The following is a 20079-nucleotide window of genomic DNA, read 5'->3' as shown; positions in this document are numbered from 1 at the left end:
TATCCAGACTCCATGTGACATTCCATGCAAGGGACCAGAATATAAAACTATTGGTGAATGTAGAGGGTGCATTGATATACAATGCTTCCAGATAAGAGCGGGTCTCTAAGGGTTTTGAGGGCTAATTTATTTATCCGTGACAACACTGTGGCAAGCTGTGTACATAAGGCATTCAATTATATTATTATTTTCATTTCTAGGGCTTTAAGGGTATTTTTGATTGCGCCCATTCCAGGGGTTCCCAACTATCCAACTGATGGAGGTCACAGGCCTCTAGGGTGCTCTCTCTGGCAATGCAGGGGTCTCTGATCTACTCTCAAAAACCCCCAAGAAGAGGAAATGCCATGTGCATCATGTGTAAGTGCATTCTGCGCGTTGCTTCTGTCCTCTAACCTCAGGAACATTACCTAGGTGTCTCCGTCTTTACGCGAGGTGCTTCAAGCACTCCAAAGACCCACTGGGCATTTTATGGCTAATTATGGCTAAAAAGAGACAATTTGGCTCATGATACATCACCACAGCAGGCCTAGATCAACTCCCCCCTCATTATTCCTAGGGGCCAATCATGATGATGATGGTGACTACCGAGATATTAGAACTCGATTGCCATTGGTGATGAGTAGAGCAGGGGTGAACCTGTGGTGAGGCCTTCATGGGTGCAGCAGTCAGTGAATAACAAAAGGTGTAATGCCTCCTCCACTTCTCAACATAAATCTAGGAACTCGTCTCCCCTATAGTGTGTGGATGACTATTCTGACAAATCCTTAAGTAACAAACTGGAGATGGCCACTAGAAGCCATTTGAAGCTGGAATGCCCACATCCATTATTTCCAAGATGTCAGACATGAGACCAGTAGTGGATTTAAAATGACTATATTTTTCTCAAAGTATGGGAGAGATTTATGGAACAGGTGGGCACAACTTGGTTCACTTGCTAAAATCGGCTTCTGAACGCAACAGCACCTTTGGGGAAATTAGAGAGAGCTACTTGCTTTATGGAAGATGCAACTGAAGCTATCGCACATGAAAGAATAGAGACATTTCATTCAAGATTAGCCCCAAGCTTAGTGGCTAGGTGGAATCTAGGGACTTCAAGCCATTATCCCTTTTCAAAGATATGGGGAGTTTGTGAATACGTTTACCACATCAGAAGGGGGCCACACTTCACTGGGGAGGATATTTACCCTGCAGATCTCGGCAAGGGTGAGCCGAGGCATGATCTTGCTGCGTCCCTAGATCTTCAGGGTCGAGTCAGCTCAGGCTTAGCAGACAGGAGGAGAATCAGCCTCCAAAGCCACCCCCGCCACCCAGCATTACCAATCCTTCAGCATAAAAGCTAATAGAGGATGTGGTGGCAGAAGACATTTCCCCCAGAATAAGTGTGTGTTCAGCAGGCTCAGCACTGCCACTGGGGGAACGGATGAAATATTTCTTAAAAATTGGTCACTTCTATTTCTTGACCTTTGAGTTTTACAAACATTTCAAGGTACTGTAGTAGATTTTGTTCAACGGCCAAATAAATTGCTTCCTTAAATGGAGTTGTCCTTCTCTTGGGAGATTCATGCAATGGTCAACCAGGAATAGAGAGATCTCTTGAAGAAAGGGCCTAAGGAAGCACACAGTTTTATCCTCAGGGGATGGCGAGCAGCATTTTCTTGGTAAAAGAGATGGACGAGGGTTACTGGCTAGAGATAAATTGCAGGGATCTCAAGAAGTAAATCACATACCATCATTTAAAGATGGAGATGACTGTACTGTGGAGTGGTGTGGTGAGACTTGGAGATTGGTTAGTGAAGGTAGACAAAAGGGACGCTTATATGACTGTCAGGATTCATGTACAATGTGGGAGGTTCCTCCAATTTCTTATAGATTATTTTCTCTTTCTTTCGGTCTAGCATCCACCCCATGTTGCCTTAAGAAACCCTTGAGACCAGTATCAGCCTTTCTGAGAACCAGGAGGATGGCCTGCTCATTTAGCCACACAACATTTTGTTTATGGGCACCTTCTGAGAGTAGGTGAAGGAGTATTTCAACATGACAGTCTTGGGATTAGGGTTCAGTATCAACTGGAAGAGGTTAGAGATTTGTCCTTCTGAGTCAATAAAATTCCTGGAGCTCCTGATAAATTGTCAGAGGTCATTTCCAAGACTCCATCTGACTAAATTGCAGGAAATAAAAAAGGAATTATCGAGGGTGGCCACCCACCTATTCTTTCTCTCAGGTATTGTCTTGTATTGTAGGGCTCATGTCCTTGTTGATTCAGGCCACCTTTTGAGGGTCTGAATCAACAAAGGCCTCAGCTGTTTGAGGGTTCTTCAAAGACTGAATATTTGGGAGTCACGAAAGGGAGCAAGTTATTCAGAATATGTTCCACTTCACATTGAAGCAAAAGGAGTGGCTTGCTAATATGGAGTCATGGCCAAGGAGCCATTTTTTCTTCTGCCCCATATCTTTTCTTAGAATTGGATACAAGCCTGAGGGATTGGGGTGCAAGATGTGGTCCAATTTTGTGTTGGGGGGGGGGGTCCATGGCCACAGCAGGAGTGTCTATAGCATATTAACTGTTTGGAGATATTTTCTGGGTCTTTAAAGTCTGCAGTTTTTCAAAGAATGCCTAACATTTTGTAATAAGCCTGCTGATGGACATAGGCTAGCCGTCAGGTATATCAACAATGTGGGTGGTAAAAAAATGAAAGCTTTTATCAGATCTAACTCTGAGGTTTTCTGAACTCTGCCTGTCTTTCCAGATGAAGGTCAGAGCAAAGAACGTGCCGAGGACCTGGTAGTGGGCTTGTGTTGAAGGTATTGGTCCTTAGCAATTGGGGGCTTGACGGGAGGGGACTTCTCCAATTTTGGGATTGATGGAGTCCTTTTCAGGTGAAACTTTCAGGTCTGGGGCAAAAGGGTCCATTACACTTTCTCAGCGTTTGCAAGGCTAGCCTCGGTAGCTTTGTACACTTCAGAGAGGGCACATATCTTGTACTGGTATCCCCGTTTTGGCCATTTCAGGTGTGATTTAGTATAGTTTTCACAATTCTATTAGATTATTCAATCCTAGATACCACCATGAAGGACATTTTTCTGAACCACCTCCCATTTCTCCTCCTTTGATTCATTGTTTTGTCACTGGCCCATTGCATTGGTGGCAGGGTAGAATCCCAGCTGATGTTTCAAAATCAGCTACAAGATCTTTTTCTAACAGTTATGGGCTCCGAGTACTGCTGTGGTTTATGAGGCCACCTGGAGGGTGTGAGTTTGCTGGTGCAATGATACATTTCTTGGGGTCTCTACCTCCTTCTGCTGCTTACAGATCTGTAAATGAATTGAGATCAGTCATCCCCTCCTTTCATTATTTGGTAGACTGGTGGCCATTGAGACCTCATTCTTTAATCTGCAGGCTCCTGAAATGCATCTAAATGTCACTCGTTCCGCGGACTACATTTTCCTGCATATGGATGCTAATTTAGTGTTGTGTATTCTACGCACCAAGCCAGATAATTAAGGGAATTGTCAGCTAGGCTCGTCATGCTTATGTGTTTGGTTTCTTTTAAAGAAGTTTTCAATGTAAGGCCCCAGGACCTATTAGGTCACAAATTCCACTTTGATTGATTTTCCTGCCTTTCACGATGAGCTAAAGTTGTGTGCAGGCAAGTGTTTTGAAACATGTGAGGGTGAGACGCTAGCACTGCGATTGCCCTCTGACAAGATGTCGGTTTCTTTTTGAAAATCCCACCAGCCAGTGTCTTCTACTATCCTGTCTAGATGGGTAAAGCGAGTCATGTCACTTTCAGGAATTGATGTTTTGATATTTGGAGTTCATTCGGCTTGGGGAGCCACAACCACCGAGGCTTGAGGGCATTCTGAGGGTGTCCAACTGGTCTCATGAGCAGGTGTTTCATACTTTGTGTTGGAAACCAATTGAGCATGGAGCTTCTTTGCTAAGCCTTAGAATTGTAATTGATTTTGATGGAGTTGGATTGTACTAAAAGCATGAAGACAATATAATCACACCATTCTCACCCTGCCTTGCCTGTTTTCTCCTTACAGCCAATGAATACTTGCCATGCAATGATTTTTATAAATGGATGAGTTGGTTGCAGTTGTCAACTGGATTAGATGGTGTGGGGAGTGATGGCGCTTTTGGTTTTTCGTCCCTGGTTTGTGGATAAGTCACTGGATGGCCACTCGAGAATGAGGGTGGCCTTAGGTTTTGAAAAGACATTTGTGGACTAAGAGCTGACTTAAGCTCCTGAAGGGTAACAAGACTATATTGGAGAGGAGCATTCTGGGAGTGGTAGTTTAATATACTTTTTGTTTCTTACTTCAGGATAGAAGGCAATACTACTTGCCTCAGTTTCATTAATGGAATCCAGTTTCTAGCACATGCTCTGACCTATCATCCACAAAGTCTGTAAAGGCGTGAGCGGGGGTCACACATGAAAGGTCTCTAGTAACATTAGGAAGGCAGTACCTGTCAAACACGTTGAGTAACCAGTTTAGGCTCATATCCACGCACAGGGGAACATTGACCAGGACACCCCTCTCCTCCTCCAGCTGCTCATACAGGGCGGTCAGGCAGTGGATGACCTCCACCACATCCATCAGCCGGTCACTCGACTGCAGCTCGTGCTCATTGAAGACTTCAGAGGCTGTGGCCAGGGTCACCAAGTCCACTTTACGCCGCCGCATGGAGAGATGAAAAGTGGTGCAGAGGCCGGGAACGCACCAAGGCAAAAAACAGAGATTGAAGAGGTTGGGTTTGAAAATGATAATGTTGTCTAAGCAAACGAGTATCGTGGTAAACATATTTGGTAGTTGTATATTTGCAGGTAGGGGAGTTCTAATAATTCTAATCAATTAAGAGAGCAGCCTGAAAATCATTCAAATTAGCTTTAGAAAATACTTGTATATGCAAAATAGTTCCACATGAGATGGTATAACTAAATAAGTTTAGTCAAAATTCTATAAAGGGCGTATGGACACTCATCTCTATTGTGTATTAAAATATGTTATTAACTGCTGGCATCGGGCACCATCACTGGCAAAATAGGTTTGGCACTCAAATGACAAGGCCAGCCTGAAAGGTACTGATAAGCAAGCGTGACGCTATGAATAAGGGAGAAAAATTACGTCTGCACCATTACAAGTGATAACACACAAAACACAGTTCTAGCAAGACCAGGACATCTGCGCCTCTTTACATGAAATGGCCACTAGAGACACACAACTGCACCCAAGGCACATACAGAATGCTCACCCTCTCACCTACCTGGTTATTGTGATATAATCACTGGTACAAACATCGCGGGTGACTCGATTCTTTTATTTAAAGGCACTAAACACCCGTCCCAACATATTTTAGGACTGGTGCAATTATATAAACAAACTCCAATCCTAGAATATTTGGTGAAAGTGTTGGATAGTGCTTTTACAAAAATATGGAGTCCCCCTTGATGGTTTTTCCAGCAATTATATCACTGGATATCACCTATCCCAATGCCAGAAACATGCACAAGGAGAGTACAAAGAGATCACTAGGGCTTACGTGCAATCATATATCATTGCCATCTGGCACGATCCATAGCAATCGTTTTCTTTTGGCTACGCTAGGTATGCCCAAAGACCTAAAATAAATTCTGTCTATAATGCCACTGTGGGTCTGAACCATGCAGACACGCTAAAGTTTAAAGACTCTGATGCATTCTGTTTTCTGCATTATTCCCCCTAGACCATTAGAATGTACACTGTTCAGTTTATTTCTCACACTTAGGGCCTGATTCATGGAAGTGTTTTATAATGGCGCAATGCCATAGGAAAACGTTCTGTGAATCAGGACCTTAGTGCCGTGGGAGGACCTATGCCTGTCTGACATTTTTCTTAGTATAATCCAGAAGAATACAGCATGCATAGATAGCATTCTGCGTTGGCAGCAGGCTTTCACTGTCCTGTGACATTCAAAATAGAGTTCAAGTGAATGGCACTGTAGCTCAAAGTACTTAGTTGAGAAGGAATTGTGGTTCCCAGGCCACCATATCACAGCATTCCTTTCACGTTTTACCCTACCATGGAATATTAAGGTTGGAGGGGGTCTCTCCTGTGAGGAAAAAAACCCACAAAGTAAGAGAGAGAAGTGGGCTGGGAGCAGAGGGAACAGCTAGCCGGAGGATGACTGGGATCGGAGGTGTTGTGGTCTGAATGTAAGCCACCCACCATTGACCCCTCAGCATGCCTACTTTTCAGGATGTGTGCAGTGTTACTAACCTTCTCTCCCCGCAGAGACATCCAAAGTGAGAAACTGTGAGCAAATAATTTCCCAAATTTCATTTTAAAAATGGCCCAAACCATAGTTGACTTAGTTTGCATGCTTGCGTTGTGTAACTTGTTACCTATGGTAGTCGACACATGTGGGGCCTGATTCATGGAACGTTTTCCTATAGGATTGCGCCATTATAAAACAATTCCATGAATCAGGCCCCTTGGTGTGCATTGTTTACTATGATGTGCTTGTATTATATTTATATGTTCTGTTTTGGATTGTTTAAATCAGGGGTTTGCATTAACTCAGCACATTAGGGAAATACAGGCTTGGACAGTTATCATTGGGTTTCCGTAGCTAGTCCCAATTCACCTTTGTGCATTGAAATCAGTGGAAGCAAGTTTCTTGTTTGTCATCTGTCATCCTAGGTCTTTTCCATCAGCGACCACAAACTCAGGGTATCTGCAGTGCTTAATTTGTAAGAAAATAAGTGCCATGGTCCAAATATTTTCTAGCATGCCTGTTACACATTGGGGTGGGCAACTCCCTACCCACTGTTAACAATACCCATGGCAGCGCGATACTGTGTCAACATATTTGTGGTAATAGATGCAAATCCCACCGTTTAATTTAGCGTGATGGATACACTGTGCGATTTACAGATATCAGTTGCCATAACATAGTATGAAACGACTAACAAAGTCTGGATAAATGTGCGCTAAGGTACTAATAAATACATGATTAGCTGCAACCCTAGTTGATATAGGTGTTGCCCCACACCTATTTTGTAAAATGAAGACACAATAACTATCAACACTAATGATTGCGCTTTTTCCCATAGAATGTATATACTGGAATTTTATTTTTAATATTCATCAATTCCAACTCCTTTCATAACATGATACATTAAATAGGTGCCTTTACAAAATATTTTCAAACATACAGCAGAGCTAAAATGCCCTTGAACATTGATATCATGCCCTTGGTGATTGTAGTCCCTTTACAAAATATGGTCATACATATTGCAGAGCTAAACTGCCTTCGAAAAATTGAAAAGATTGTAGTAGACACGTGTTTCGACCCCTAGGGCTTTCTCAAGAATATGGCACTTGCAAGAATTTCAAATATTTAGCATATTTATTTCATATGGTAAAGAGCAATCATTAGTGTTGATAATTATTGTGTCAACGTAACATATTAATTGTGTCTTGAAATAAACTAAATACATTAGTGTTTCTTTAAAACACATCATCGTAAACTTTTTGCTATGACCTATCGGAGGCAAGTGAAACATATTAACCACCCACAGAAAAAAGAGCAAGCATGCTTCCCTCCTACGGTAAATTGCTGGACAAATGCAGGCAAAATCTTTACTTAACTGACGACTGGGCTATCAAACACTGCAAAGATTGCCTTATATAGGTTGTCACTCATGACAGGAACTCCTCTTCGATAATGGCCTTTTCACTGAACTTCCTCCTGTTTTGCGGCTGATTGTTGGTAACTGTCCAGTTGTTGTGAATCCAACATAATGGCTATCACAGTAGAGAATTTGAAGGAATGTCCTGCCGGCTGAGTGGAGCAGTGCGCGGACATGGGCATCATCGGTGACCAGCATTCTCACTGTCCAACCTATTGTTTATCATGAAAATTGATAAATAGTCCTGCCAGCCTGGGTCCCTGGGTCTTGTTCATGAATAACAATGACCTAGCCCATCCAGAACTCTGGCCACTTCACACAACAGGCCTCGAAATTAAGCTTCAATTAACAGAAACTAAAACCAGCTGCTGGGTGTCAGGCATCACTCAGTAAGCAGGAGCTACGGCTAATCAACTAGGAGCAGGTACACAGCGCACTACAAATCCAACTTCCACTTGAGATGCACAATAACATTTTGGCTATTATGTATGATCCATTATGTGTAAATGTGTCGTAGATGTGTCCTAATTCTTCTTTATTAACATTTTCAAACACTCAAAGTTAATGTCACATATGATTGTTTGTAAATCACCACTTGGACTGGGAAGCCAAAAGTAGTTCCTGAAAGTTGGTTTCAAGGTAACTAGGCTCTCCTAGGGTAGAAGTAGGAGCTAAATAGCTCCCAGAAATTTCGAGCCCTGCACTGTTGTTGTTATATTACTATGACTGACTGACTGCCAGTTAAAATAATAAAGTTACCAAAACACCACAACATAATAAGGCTGGAATAAGTGCACCGGCTTAGAAATAAGTGCTAGGGCTGAGCCCTGGCAAGCCCCCCACAAATTAAGCACTGGGTTTCTGACTCTTAGAGGTACGAAAAAGAGTGCTAGGAGGCGGGCTCCTCTTATGAGTGAAAGGTGCGCTGTTACAATCATTAAGTTATGTCTGTGCACAGAAAAGAGAGTATGCAGACATTCCTACACACCTGTGCCTCGCCTCAAAATCTGACTTTCAACAAATAACCTTACGTTTCTACTTGATATATGTAGGCCTAGTGAGTTTGAGAAACGGGTAGGACGATTCTGATGAAGACCTTGTAAAGAATGCATAGGATGTTTAACTACCCTAGACAGTACTATGTGTATGCATTCAGTGAAGGGAACAACTGGCTGATTTATAGCTTGGTTGCAATGGTGAAACATGCAGTATTGGCAACATAGTGCCTGTCTTAAGTCTAAAAGAGCTGGGTATCAGAGTGCGTATGTCACACTGTGGAGGGGCAGCACTGGGGGGTAACACGTGCCCTACCAGGGAGAGCTATACTATTGGTGGGATAATTGGTTCCTGCTACTTTCATTGGCTCCAACAACCAGAATTCTCTGCAGCACCAACACTGGATTTAACCAGAAATACCTAGATTGTACACCCTCCCTGATGAGTGCGAGAGGCACAAAAGTGTTTGGAGCAGAACATCACCTAAACCGTAATGCTGAAAGAGCTGGGAACTTGAGTCCGTGCCCCATCCCCCTTGTGTGAACAAAGGAGTATATTTCACCTTGAAAATCTGTCTATTTTACGTTCATCGTAGAATTGGAGGTAAACTTCGTAAAACAGATCCCACACTTGTTTAAAGGTGTCGTTCTGTACATGAGGGAAGCAGTAGGGCTTCCCTTCAACACAGGGAACAAAAACAACTTTTGAATGGGGTTATTAATGATTCCCACCTCCCCACCACCTACAAAGTTCAGGTGTGATACTGTTGTACATTATAAAACATGTAGAGTAGTGGTGTGAGACACTTCTGTACTTTCTCTATTTGCACCTAAATCGATAGACACAAATATCAAGTGGATTTTCAGGAAAACTACTAATGTTACCACTGTTCCAGTGGTAATGCGTAATTAAATCAGACTAATCAGATTATCAACACTGGCAGTGCTATTTACCTCCGGCTGATTGTATGCAGGAAAAACTGCTGAAGCTGTAATGGGACCCACAGTCTCCTTTCCTCAATCATTCGATCAAGCGTATAGCCATGCCCTGAGGTTTTTGAGCGAGCGACACATATGAGAGATTTGTATACAGAGTTGGCATAATCTAAATGCAGCTTAACTAGTGTGTGTATAACAGTCGGGTAGTTGGGAAACACTTCACAATGTTCAGAATGTTGCTTTAAGAACTGCAATAACCTGTGAATTACAATGTGTGTATTGATCAGAGGACCTCTATGTTGTGCCCATAAAGTGACACAGACGCTTTAAGAAGGAGGTGGGATGGAGGAAGAAATCACAGGGAAACTGAGAGGAAGAGGAGGCGTTGGGTGGACAGACGGGGGATGTCAGTTAGTGTAAAGGAGGAATAAAGGAAGGTTATACCAATCAGTGGCTCCTGACTATTCTTTGGCCCTTTGGTCTATACAGCAATATAACAACGCGGTTTTCAGACATACACTTGCCACAAGACTCATCCGACAGCAAGTCACGCTTCTCGCTCCGAGACAACTCGTTTCTCCGCCCACCCCTCTGGGCATCAGCACTAACAAGAGGCGTTCCATCCAGGGCATCTGCGCCAATAGGTGCTCCATACAGGAGTGTGAAACCCCACTCCCCACCCACTCCATTAGGTGCTCTGCTAACAAGGGAGAGTGAGACTGCTCACCCGCTAGGACAGCTCACCTCGATGGCTAGTCCAGTCGAAAATCTGCATTGCCAAGGGCATTTCTGAAAGCAGTGAGGATGTGGGTGCTGCACAGAGCCCAGCACGGGTAACCCCTAGCCTGCCACTTCCGAGAAGACTGACACTGGCACCACTCCACAGGCACCACTCCCTGCGCTGCAGCAAGCTTGTGGAACCGTCTACAGTGCCACACCTACTAAGCCAACACATTACAAACACCAGGGTTGCAATTACAACCCCCACTGAGTCACCAACTGATTTCAAGGTGCCCAGGTAGCCCAGACATCACTCCGGAAGCTTACAACAGCTCACAGCCCATTCTGCACCACCCAAAAGGATGGAGATCAAGCAGCAGAGGCACAGGCGTCACTGTCATCTGCACCCAGAGCATCATTCCCGCGAAAGCCACAGCCATTCCAACTTCAGCCACAAGAAGACAGAGGACCACACTGGGAAGAATGACCAAAAGACTACTGGGACTTTGTTAAGGTCATAGGGGATGACAAATCACCTGTTCTACTTGACATTTTTACAAACCTAGAAGGTAAAGAAATTAACGTAATGTAATGCGATGCAAAGTCTCTTACATAGCGCCCATCTGCCAATAATTTTGGTCTTGCTGTGCATGGCTTTGTAAGAAAGGAGGGTAGGGTGTGGTAGTCAGATAGTGGGAAGGAAGATGCAGAAACCTTTGGTGTTGATGGATGCAGGTATAAAGCACCTGTTACCTGTGCGTCAATATGAAAATCTCTATGTTTGTGATTGGTACAGACCAGGGAGAGGTTCTATGAGTCAGCTTGGTTCTCACAGATGGTAGTGCCAAGACGATTCTCAAGACATTACTGGCACAAGACAGAACATCACACAAATAAACTGGCGCAGACCTCAACAGGAAACGTTTTATCCAAACAAACCGCGATTACAAAAGATATGCTTTCAACCAGTGCCAACACGTTCCACAAGAAACAATAGACACATTTGTTATCAGGCTTAAAAAAAGTGACATATTGACAATTCACAAAACTTTCTGATGAGGAAGCTATCCTCCTGCGCATCATTGAAGGGTATATGCCATCCATTTCCCCCAAGCATTTACTAAAGAAGCCTCTCTGACTAGAGGCAATAATTGAATTGGTGAGACTATACGAAATAGTTGATATCCAAACTGCCGCAATTGAGGCACCAAAAAAAGGTGAAACCATAACAGCAATTCAGCCAGGACGAAGTCTGTCATCCCAACAGCCAGCAACCAGGCCATCATTGTCCAGACCACACAACCCCAAGATCTGTTACAGATTCAGCCTCACTTTTCCTCACAGAGGGCCATGTCCAGCCATTGGAAAACAATGCTCAAATTGTGGGAGGGATAATCACTGCAGGTCAGTATGCTGAGAAGGAGTAGCTGCCCCAGGGAATAGACAATATAGATCTGTTGACCAATGATGCAGGCGTCCACGAAACCATGGAATGCTACCAACCAACCATGGAAGATCATCCGAGCACTAGATGATGTCCAGAGTGCAGATGACACCAGTCAAAATGAAACTGAACGATACTACACAAATGAGTATGTGCGCCTCATTAGTGAAGATGCAGCAGATGATACCACTTTAAAATTAACATTCAAGATAGGAAGCCAGCCCCTACAATTCTTTGTGGACATGGTGGCCATAGTCAATGTAATGGACGATAGTGAATACACATGCATAATGACAGCATGGCCACTTGAAAAGTCCAAACAAAACTGTACCAGTGGGGAGCCACATTTCCACTACCATCAGTGGACCAGTTTAGATGCTTACTACATCACTGAGGGAAGGTAAATCCCACCACAATGCATGTCCAGAAAGGCCCACGTGCAGGACCATGACTGCTCAGCTTTAAAACAGCTAAAGCCCTGCATCTAATCTACATCCGCTATGATACCTCAGAAGTAATACAATGCCATCCGATGATGAGAGCCACTCTGCATGATGGACCCTGTTCCTGTGCCCAAAACACAACTATGCAAAGAATTCCCAAAACTGTTCAAAGGGCTCAGAAAACTCAAAGATACTGTAGCCAAGCTACATATCAACAAAAAGATCACGCCAGTTCCTCAGCACCCCCATTGAATAGGTTTTCACCACCAACAAAATGTTTGAGAAGAGTTACGTCAATTACTCCAAGATGACATCATTGAAAGGGCTGAAGAGCCTACTCCATGGATGTCACCCCTGGTCCTCATCTCCAAGGACAATGGGCGAATATGTCTGTGTGTAGACATGCATGTTCCATATGTCGCAAGTCAGAGAGAGAGAGACACTGAGGTCCAAACATTGAGGACATGATTGTCAAACTAAACAAAGGCTGTGCTATTCTCTTAGCTGAATCTGAATAAAGGATATCATTAGCTGGTCCTTCATCCATTCTCCCAAGCGATCACAATGTTCTTGACGCATGATGGCCTCTTTAGATAAAAATGTCTGAATATTGGCTTATTCTCAGCTGACGAAATAGTGTAGGAAACCCTCTAACGCATCCTACTCCCGTTCAACATGGTGTTAAATGACAGTGGCGATATTCGTTTTTCGTGATGTCACAGGAGTAACATAATCAAATGCTCAGGAAAGTGTGCAACAGCCTGCAACAGGCAGAACTAACACCAAAAGAGAGCAAATGTGATCAAGAAAGAGCTGAGGTTCTACGGCTACTTTTTCTCAGACAAAGGGATAGATGCTGACCTAGAGAAAATCCAAGCAACCAACGCGCTGCCTCCTGCGTGCACTGTCAGCAATGTATGATCTTTTATAGGGATATCAGTCTTCTGTGCCCAGTACCCGTCCAACTATGCCACCATGACAAAACCCATCCGGCAACTCCTAAAGAAGGGCAATCCATTCCTCTGAAGCCACAATTGCCACGAGGTGTTCACGAACAAACAAAGAGCACTCAAAGGAGGCCAGAGACTGGCATACATCAACCCAAAGTGGAACACAGAGATAACAGTTGAATCCAGTCCGTTTAGGAGTGATATTGGTGCATAGTGAAAAGTCGGCTGTGAAACACGTGGTTGCATATGCAAGCAGAGCCCTATCCACCACTGAAGACGCATACTGCCAAGCTGAAAAGGAAAGCTTAGCTGCTGTCTGGGCATGCAAACATTTCCATTATTTCTTTATTGGTAAACAATTCAGATTGATCACAGACTACCAGGCTCTCATCCTTGTTCGGGAATCCCAGAACAAAAATACTGCCAAAAATCGAATGGAAACAAGAAGAGAAAAGGCCCATGGGGAACACTGCAAGTGAGGAACTGAGTACTGAGTATGAAAGTGCCCAGTTGGATGAGGTGGAACCTTTCCAAGAAGAATCTACTAAACTGATTCCTTCCTAAGCTACTCATGACACAGTACAGTCCAGTCATGTACAATCATGGTCTGCAGTATCTTTTCAAGACCAAGGACATTTGGCAAAATATGAAGAAGGGCAGTCTTTGCACCATAATGGGATCAAAGCCCTAACTGATAGGAGTCAAATGTATTATTTTTGCCAATCAGGCAAGTCATTGTTTTCTTAATGAGTTTAGCTAACAGGGGACGACTGCCCAGGGGGCCTTTGTTATTGGCCCAGGGAGATATAATGAAGGATTTTTCAGCAATGCTAATATAGAGAAAGGAGGAAGGTAATGCTCCCACTAAAATAGAAGTATTAATTATCTGTGTGAGAAGAAGAACAATTTTAGTGGTACAGGTGTTTACTGATATGTTTGGGAAGGCATCGGCAGGAAATAGGGAAGGCCAATTCCGAAAAAAGGCCCAATTCCCATCAACAACACTTCTTTAACAAAAAGGACTGTTACAAATGGGGATATAAAGAGTTGTATGCGAGTGGAGTGAATATAGGAACATGAAGGCGGTAAAAAGACGGAAAGGGGTCCAAAGTCAGAAAGGGAAGGGTAGAAAAAGAATAGTGACCTCCATTTAAAAAAGAAAACATATTTTGCAAATGTTGTCAACAAAAAAGCATTTCTCAATTGAGAATGACATAAAACGGGTGCATATGCTACCTCAAATGTGCTATGGGGTTCATAGACAAAAGAGAAATTAAATGAGAAGTACGAGTCAACAATTGTCCCAGTACCCTCTTGCTTATCTGTTGACACGTCTTATTTTTCCTAGGCTTTCTTCAGATAAGATATCTGGTTAGGAACGTCTTGGGATTGAATAGGATTAAATGAGGCTTTATGGAGACCTGTACTCCATTGAAGCTATTGAAGAATGTTTTCATGGAGTTGGTGCCAGACGAGGTCTTGGGGTTGCAGAAACATTGTTGAAGAGTGGATGATTTTATGATCAGAGTGGCCATTCTGTATGCTTCTAGATCCTCCACACTTTTCTCTTCCACCATTGAGCTTTTCTTACTCGTCTCCCTTTTTAATTTCCTTACAAATGCAAAATAAAAAAACATAAATAAACAACTTAATTTCTGAGGTGAACCATGCTGAATCTCTATTTGTATATTTTTCCCAGTTAATAGGGGTAAGCATGTTGTAATTCTGGGGCAGGTACAACACGCTCTAACCAAGTTAGGTTGGGATCCTTCTAATAGTAGCTGAAAACATGAATACAATTTAGATGCTTAGGTAAGGCCAGGTCCTTCCTTGAAACAGTGAGGCCAGGAGTTAGGCTTGGAAATTATTTGTATGGCAAAAAACCCGATACGGCAGGACAGATTGGGTGTTATTGCCATTAGCCCCCGGGGTTCCAATCCGCAAACATATAGCAATAGCAATGTATTTTGTATGAATGAACGGGACGTGCTTGCGTTGTCCCGTTCATTCATACAAAATGCTGACCATACATGGCAGTCATGTAGCTCCGAGATGGGGCTCCCTCTTCCATTTCCATGGCAACCTGGGAGGCTGGAGTGGCGACGGCGGTTGCACTGCTGCAAAAAGAATAAGTTGAATTGGGTAGGGGGATGGAGAGCAAAGGGAACCGTTAATGGAGGGAAGGGGTGCAGTGGGAGAAAGATGGTGGGGTGGGGTTTAGCCATCAGGTTGCTTGGAATGTGGGCTTGGATAGTGGGATTCAGCCCACGAGCCGAGCAATCTGATTGGTTGGCTCCTATGCCCCGGGTGCTAATATTTTGCTAGTACAGACATACAATCTCACTGGGTAATAGGCAGACAACGCTGTGGACTAATGCAAAGCAGGAACATTTTGAGTCCTGGTGGAGGACTATACTTATAGCACATACCTAACTCAGGGGGTGGCAAGTGTGGACAGGATTCTAGTGCAAATATGGTACCAGTACCCTTGTAATGCAGTGGTAAGGTTATAATTAGGAATAGCCAATGCAGATTTAGGAGTCCTACAAATAATGTATTTGAGATCACAACAGGTTCATCTTATTTAGGTTGTCTTTAACAAACTGCTCCCAGGACACATTTGAAGGAGGAAAGACGGATTTGTAAGCCTGAGCGTTTTAAATGAATTGGATGATCATAGATAGAAGCAGAGATGTGTTGCTTGCTGCATAAAGGCAACTACTCATCTCCAATCTTCAGGGCAAGTGTGTGGTGTAGCCTGGAGGTACTAATTAAGGAAAGATGGGGGTTAACCATGGGGCGGATAAAATAAAAGGCCATCTATTCTGTGGCAAATGTCAGATCCGTGAGATGTAAAGCATGTTTAGCTGCTGGTATTCAGCAAGGCACATGCTACCAAATGATTTTTCATTGGAATAGAGGGTTCACAGTCAGATGAAATATGCAGGCAATCTAAACATTCTGGTTTCTTTCTCTAATGACTTAGTATTGTACCATAACTTACATGTGACTATTGTCTTTTTTTGGAGAATGATTGTGAATTATAAATAATGATCTCCTATATGTGGATGTTGCTGAACCTGGTCCTTTGGGAGCTTTATCAATAATCTTTCTAGGCTTTGAAACAGACATGTTCTTTTTTCCAAAGCAACTAGGTGTGTCATTAGGAAAATTAAGATCTCAGTGGATTTATATTGGATTTTCCAAGCATGATACTTGTGACTACTTGACACAATGGAGGGAACCCTCTGGGGCACATTTCCAGTCTAATAAAACAAAAAGAGCATCTGCAACCTATTTATGTGGGCCTAAACCTCATGTGATATTAGGGCCTTACACTACTACGGCGGTGAGTGGGGCAGTGCGACAAAACTCTTAACCTAACAGTTACGTTAAGAGTTTTTTTGTACTGCACCACTCACTACTCTAATAGTGTAACAGTGCTGAGGCCTGTCCAGAGAATGGTGTATTACTGCCCACTCTAGGGGTATCCAGACTGTGGTCTGGGAGGGAATAGAAAAGGGAAGTGGAAGTGTAAAGGGAGAGTAAGGTTAAACATGCATGAAAGATTTTTACATTAATACATGGAATATGGGGGCATAGATGAGTGATAGTTTGCATGACTGTAGCATCGGTGTAGAATGATCAAAGCATAGCACTGATCATGAAAGGGCAATGCTTAATGCTAATGTGAATGAGCATATGCTCGTTCGGTCACTTTCCAGTGCTTACAGGGAAGTACTGAAATTAGTCAATACGCGGACGTGCAATGGGCTTGAGATGTCCTCAAGCGTACCCTTTAACAGTGGAGGCTTGTTAGTCCATTAGGCATGACCATTACTGACAAACCCCGGGCACATACATTTGGGATAGACCAGCTGACAGTCAAAAGGGACAAATTCCAGAGTAGACAGTGTGCACAAAACATATAGTGGATATGCAGAGGCACATAAGTCAGGGGTGTGTGTAAGCCAAACCCCAAAGTACAATAGAAAGTAGTGGAGCGGTGACGCTGGAGGGGGACAAGGAAAGCGAGAGAATGGGGCAGCACATGTGGCAAGGGTTGCAGCTAGTACAGGCTGATAGCCAAGTGGGTGGAAAGGGCCACAAAAAAGGTCCCTCTGTAGTTGTTTTCTCTTATTTTGTCCTGTCAGCAAATCAGTTAGCAAATGTATGTATTGCCTTTGTCAAACTAATTGCTTCTACTCACTGATTTTATATCTGCTAGAACCCATACCTAACACTTAAGTGAACTGATGCCACTTCACAGGGACCTAAAACTAGAAAAGCTTGCTCTGTCATGAATAGAATTCAGTGATGTATTCCAAAGACTGAGGTCCAAGATTGAACATTTGTTATCTCCCCTGGTCTGACAGATAGTCGTAAGGGAGAATATTCTGCGATCCTCCATAGACCAAGGGTTCCATCCTGGGCTGTACCATATGATGGATCCATTCGGTAGGCAGGAGCAGCCCCACGGATGCATTTCAAGATTAATTCACTACTCTTCTGGAAGTTAGGTTCCTGTGAGCAGCTTGGACATAATCACTGTTCCTAGGCCCAGTTTTGAGCCACCTAGAGTCTGCAAATAGGTTTCATTGAAGTACCTCCCAGATGTTTATTAAAATAGTTCAAACAACTAGTCATTAAGGCTCCTATTACAACTGCACCCTTGTCAAGGAGCATGAAGGGGCCAATCCCTCATACACACGTGATATTAAAATAGAATCCCGTGTGAATGGACTGGACTTCATCAACTATACCGTCTTAGCATGTAACCTGAGATAACAATGTAACATGTTTTCCAAAAGTCAGGGGTAGATGGGGTACGAGGACAGATTCCTTCTTAATGCAACAGGACCTCATCCATCTTACCTTGGCTAAGTGGAAGCCAGCTAGAGTTCATCCAGGCAGAGATCTCATCCAGGTTCTGCCATTGAACGGTAAAGCAGATCTCAGATAAGCTGTAACTGCTATGGGGTGGTAAAATGAAGAGGTATCATTTAAATTGAAGAAGAAAAGTTCCGGAATGATGAAAATGGTTACAATATGTTGGAAGAGTTAACAGCAAATAAATTGCGGAATTCAGTTCCTGCTAGTTCCCACTCACTTCAATCTCGATCATTGGGAGGTAATAGTGCAATATTATTTTAAACTAGGCTAAAACCGATGTGGCTATATATCACAGTGTCACTCAAGATCCCTTTCTGTCCCCCAGTGGTTGCGAGCCATATAACGTCATGGTTACTGAAAGGTGACAATGCCAGAAACTCAGATTATTTTGTTATGGTACCTTTAGAATGCAAAAATCACCACAGCAGTGCCATTACAGAGAGAGTCTTGTCCGATGTGCAGTATATTGAGCCTTCTCCAGAAAAAAATTCAGTCTACCCCTTAAGAAGAAAGGAAAAGGGCAAAGGGAAGGTAACGTAGGAGTACATTAGATACAAACAGCTGGAAAGTGTAGGGTGGGATAAGTGATTGAGGTAGTGTATATTAAGTTATTAACAGAATCTGATGTTGATCAGAAAGATGAGAAGAATAGATAGCCAGTGAGAAGGGCATTTCCCCTGTGATGGCATTTTCTATTAAATTGTGTGGAGTACTGGAATGTGTCAATGCATGGTTGTGTGATAGACTGCAGATAGGATCGCGTGTTATCTTGAAGCATGGAGGCCTGAATAGCAGAAAACATTACTTGTCCACTGATTGACCCCCGAAAAATGTGTCTAGGACTTCCAAGCGGACTGCCATAAGTGACAGTGGCAAGGTGTGTTGTGGAAAGATGAATGACGATAACACATGAGGGATGAGGAAGTGCCAAACCTGCACGGCTTCACTTTGGTGGATGAGTACTTTGGTGGTTACTGTGGATAATGTGCAGTATAGAGACTGGGTAGAGAGCAATAGCACTGAGATCCCCTTATAGAGACATTGCCCTAAATGTACAATACAATTGTAGAGGAGGAGCAAAGTACCACCACCTCAACCACCTCACCCATATTGCCTATATGTTGGGAGCCCGAATGCGAAAACTGTGCAGTACCAGTGGGTATACCGATACCTTGGAGAATCCTGGAGGCAAGGTTCCCAATGAGAAAACCGTACTTTGATTCAAGAAAATATGATGGCCATTTGAATGGTAATCCCATAAGAAGCAGAGCAAATTAATGGCAAAGACAAATGGTGACGTTACACAGAGCTGAGCTGATCTAGAAAAGATGCTGAGACTAGAGAATGCAGATATTCTATAAGGCATCAAGAAAGTATCAAAGATAAGTGACATGTTGGGATCAAGGTGCCGAAGCTTATGCTATAGAACTGATAGAGACATCAAGTCATTTTACACGTGTACAGATGCAAAAGAAACACAATCAGACAAAGTAATCCTGAGGCTAGCTTTATAGTGAATAAATTGCGGCAAGCGCCAACGTATATATATATGTACGTGAACAAGTGAAGAATGGATGTTTCCACTGCGTATTATAGCAGTGCTGGACTCTAGAAAGAAGACCTAATTTCTAGAGTGTCGCAGCTAACAAAAGTTGAAATAATAAAATGAATCTCGAAAAGGCGATGTTGGATGAGCCATGAAGCCAAGCCAAGAAGCCATGGTCTTATCAGGCTGAAGTTAACTAACATTGGATACAAATCGTGGGAAAGAACAAAACTCCAGTTCAAAAGACATGAACAAAGAAAGGAAGACGTCTGAGGTCTATTAAAAAAAAGTGTTTTAAACACAGTGAAAGCTCAATTCCATGGTCTCCAGTCCCGTGGAAGGATGAAGTTGGACGAGCATGATGCTCAATCCTACGCATGAGGGCAGAGCATATCCTCACTCCCCTGAATTCTCCACAGTACAGAACAAACCAAACTCAAGGCCGAGCTTCAAAGCCTAATTGACTAAGCAGA

At 43.2% G+C, this 20079-nt stretch overlaps 1 protein-coding gene across 4 annotated transcripts in view; it reads right to left on the bottom strand.

Annotated features, from left to right (window-relative positions):
- DRP2 (dystrophin related protein 2) overlaps positions 1-20079 on the bottom strand; it is a 1496582-nt gene that overhangs the window by 238791 nt on the left and 1237712 nt on the right. For all 4 annotated transcript variants that reach the window (XM_069613022.1, XM_069613021.1, XM_069613023.1 and 1 more), the window contains one exon: positions 4472-4673. In XM_069613022.1, the coding sequence (XP_069469123.1) occupies positions 4472-4673 (202 nt within the window). The remainder of the gene's footprint in view (positions 1-4471; positions 4674-20079) is intronic.

The sequence above is a fragment of the Ambystoma mexicanum genome, chromosome 5p (assembly GCF_040938575.1).
Source record: "Ambystoma mexicanum isolate Mex_15411 chromosome 5p, UKY_AmexF1_1, whole genome shotgun sequence".
Taxonomy (NCBI): Eukaryota; Metazoa; Chordata; class Amphibia; order Caudata; family Ambystomatidae; genus Ambystoma; species Ambystoma mexicanum.
The sequence above is the reverse complement of the archived record's forward strand: the minus strand, read 5'-3'. Positions and strand labels throughout refer to the sequence as shown.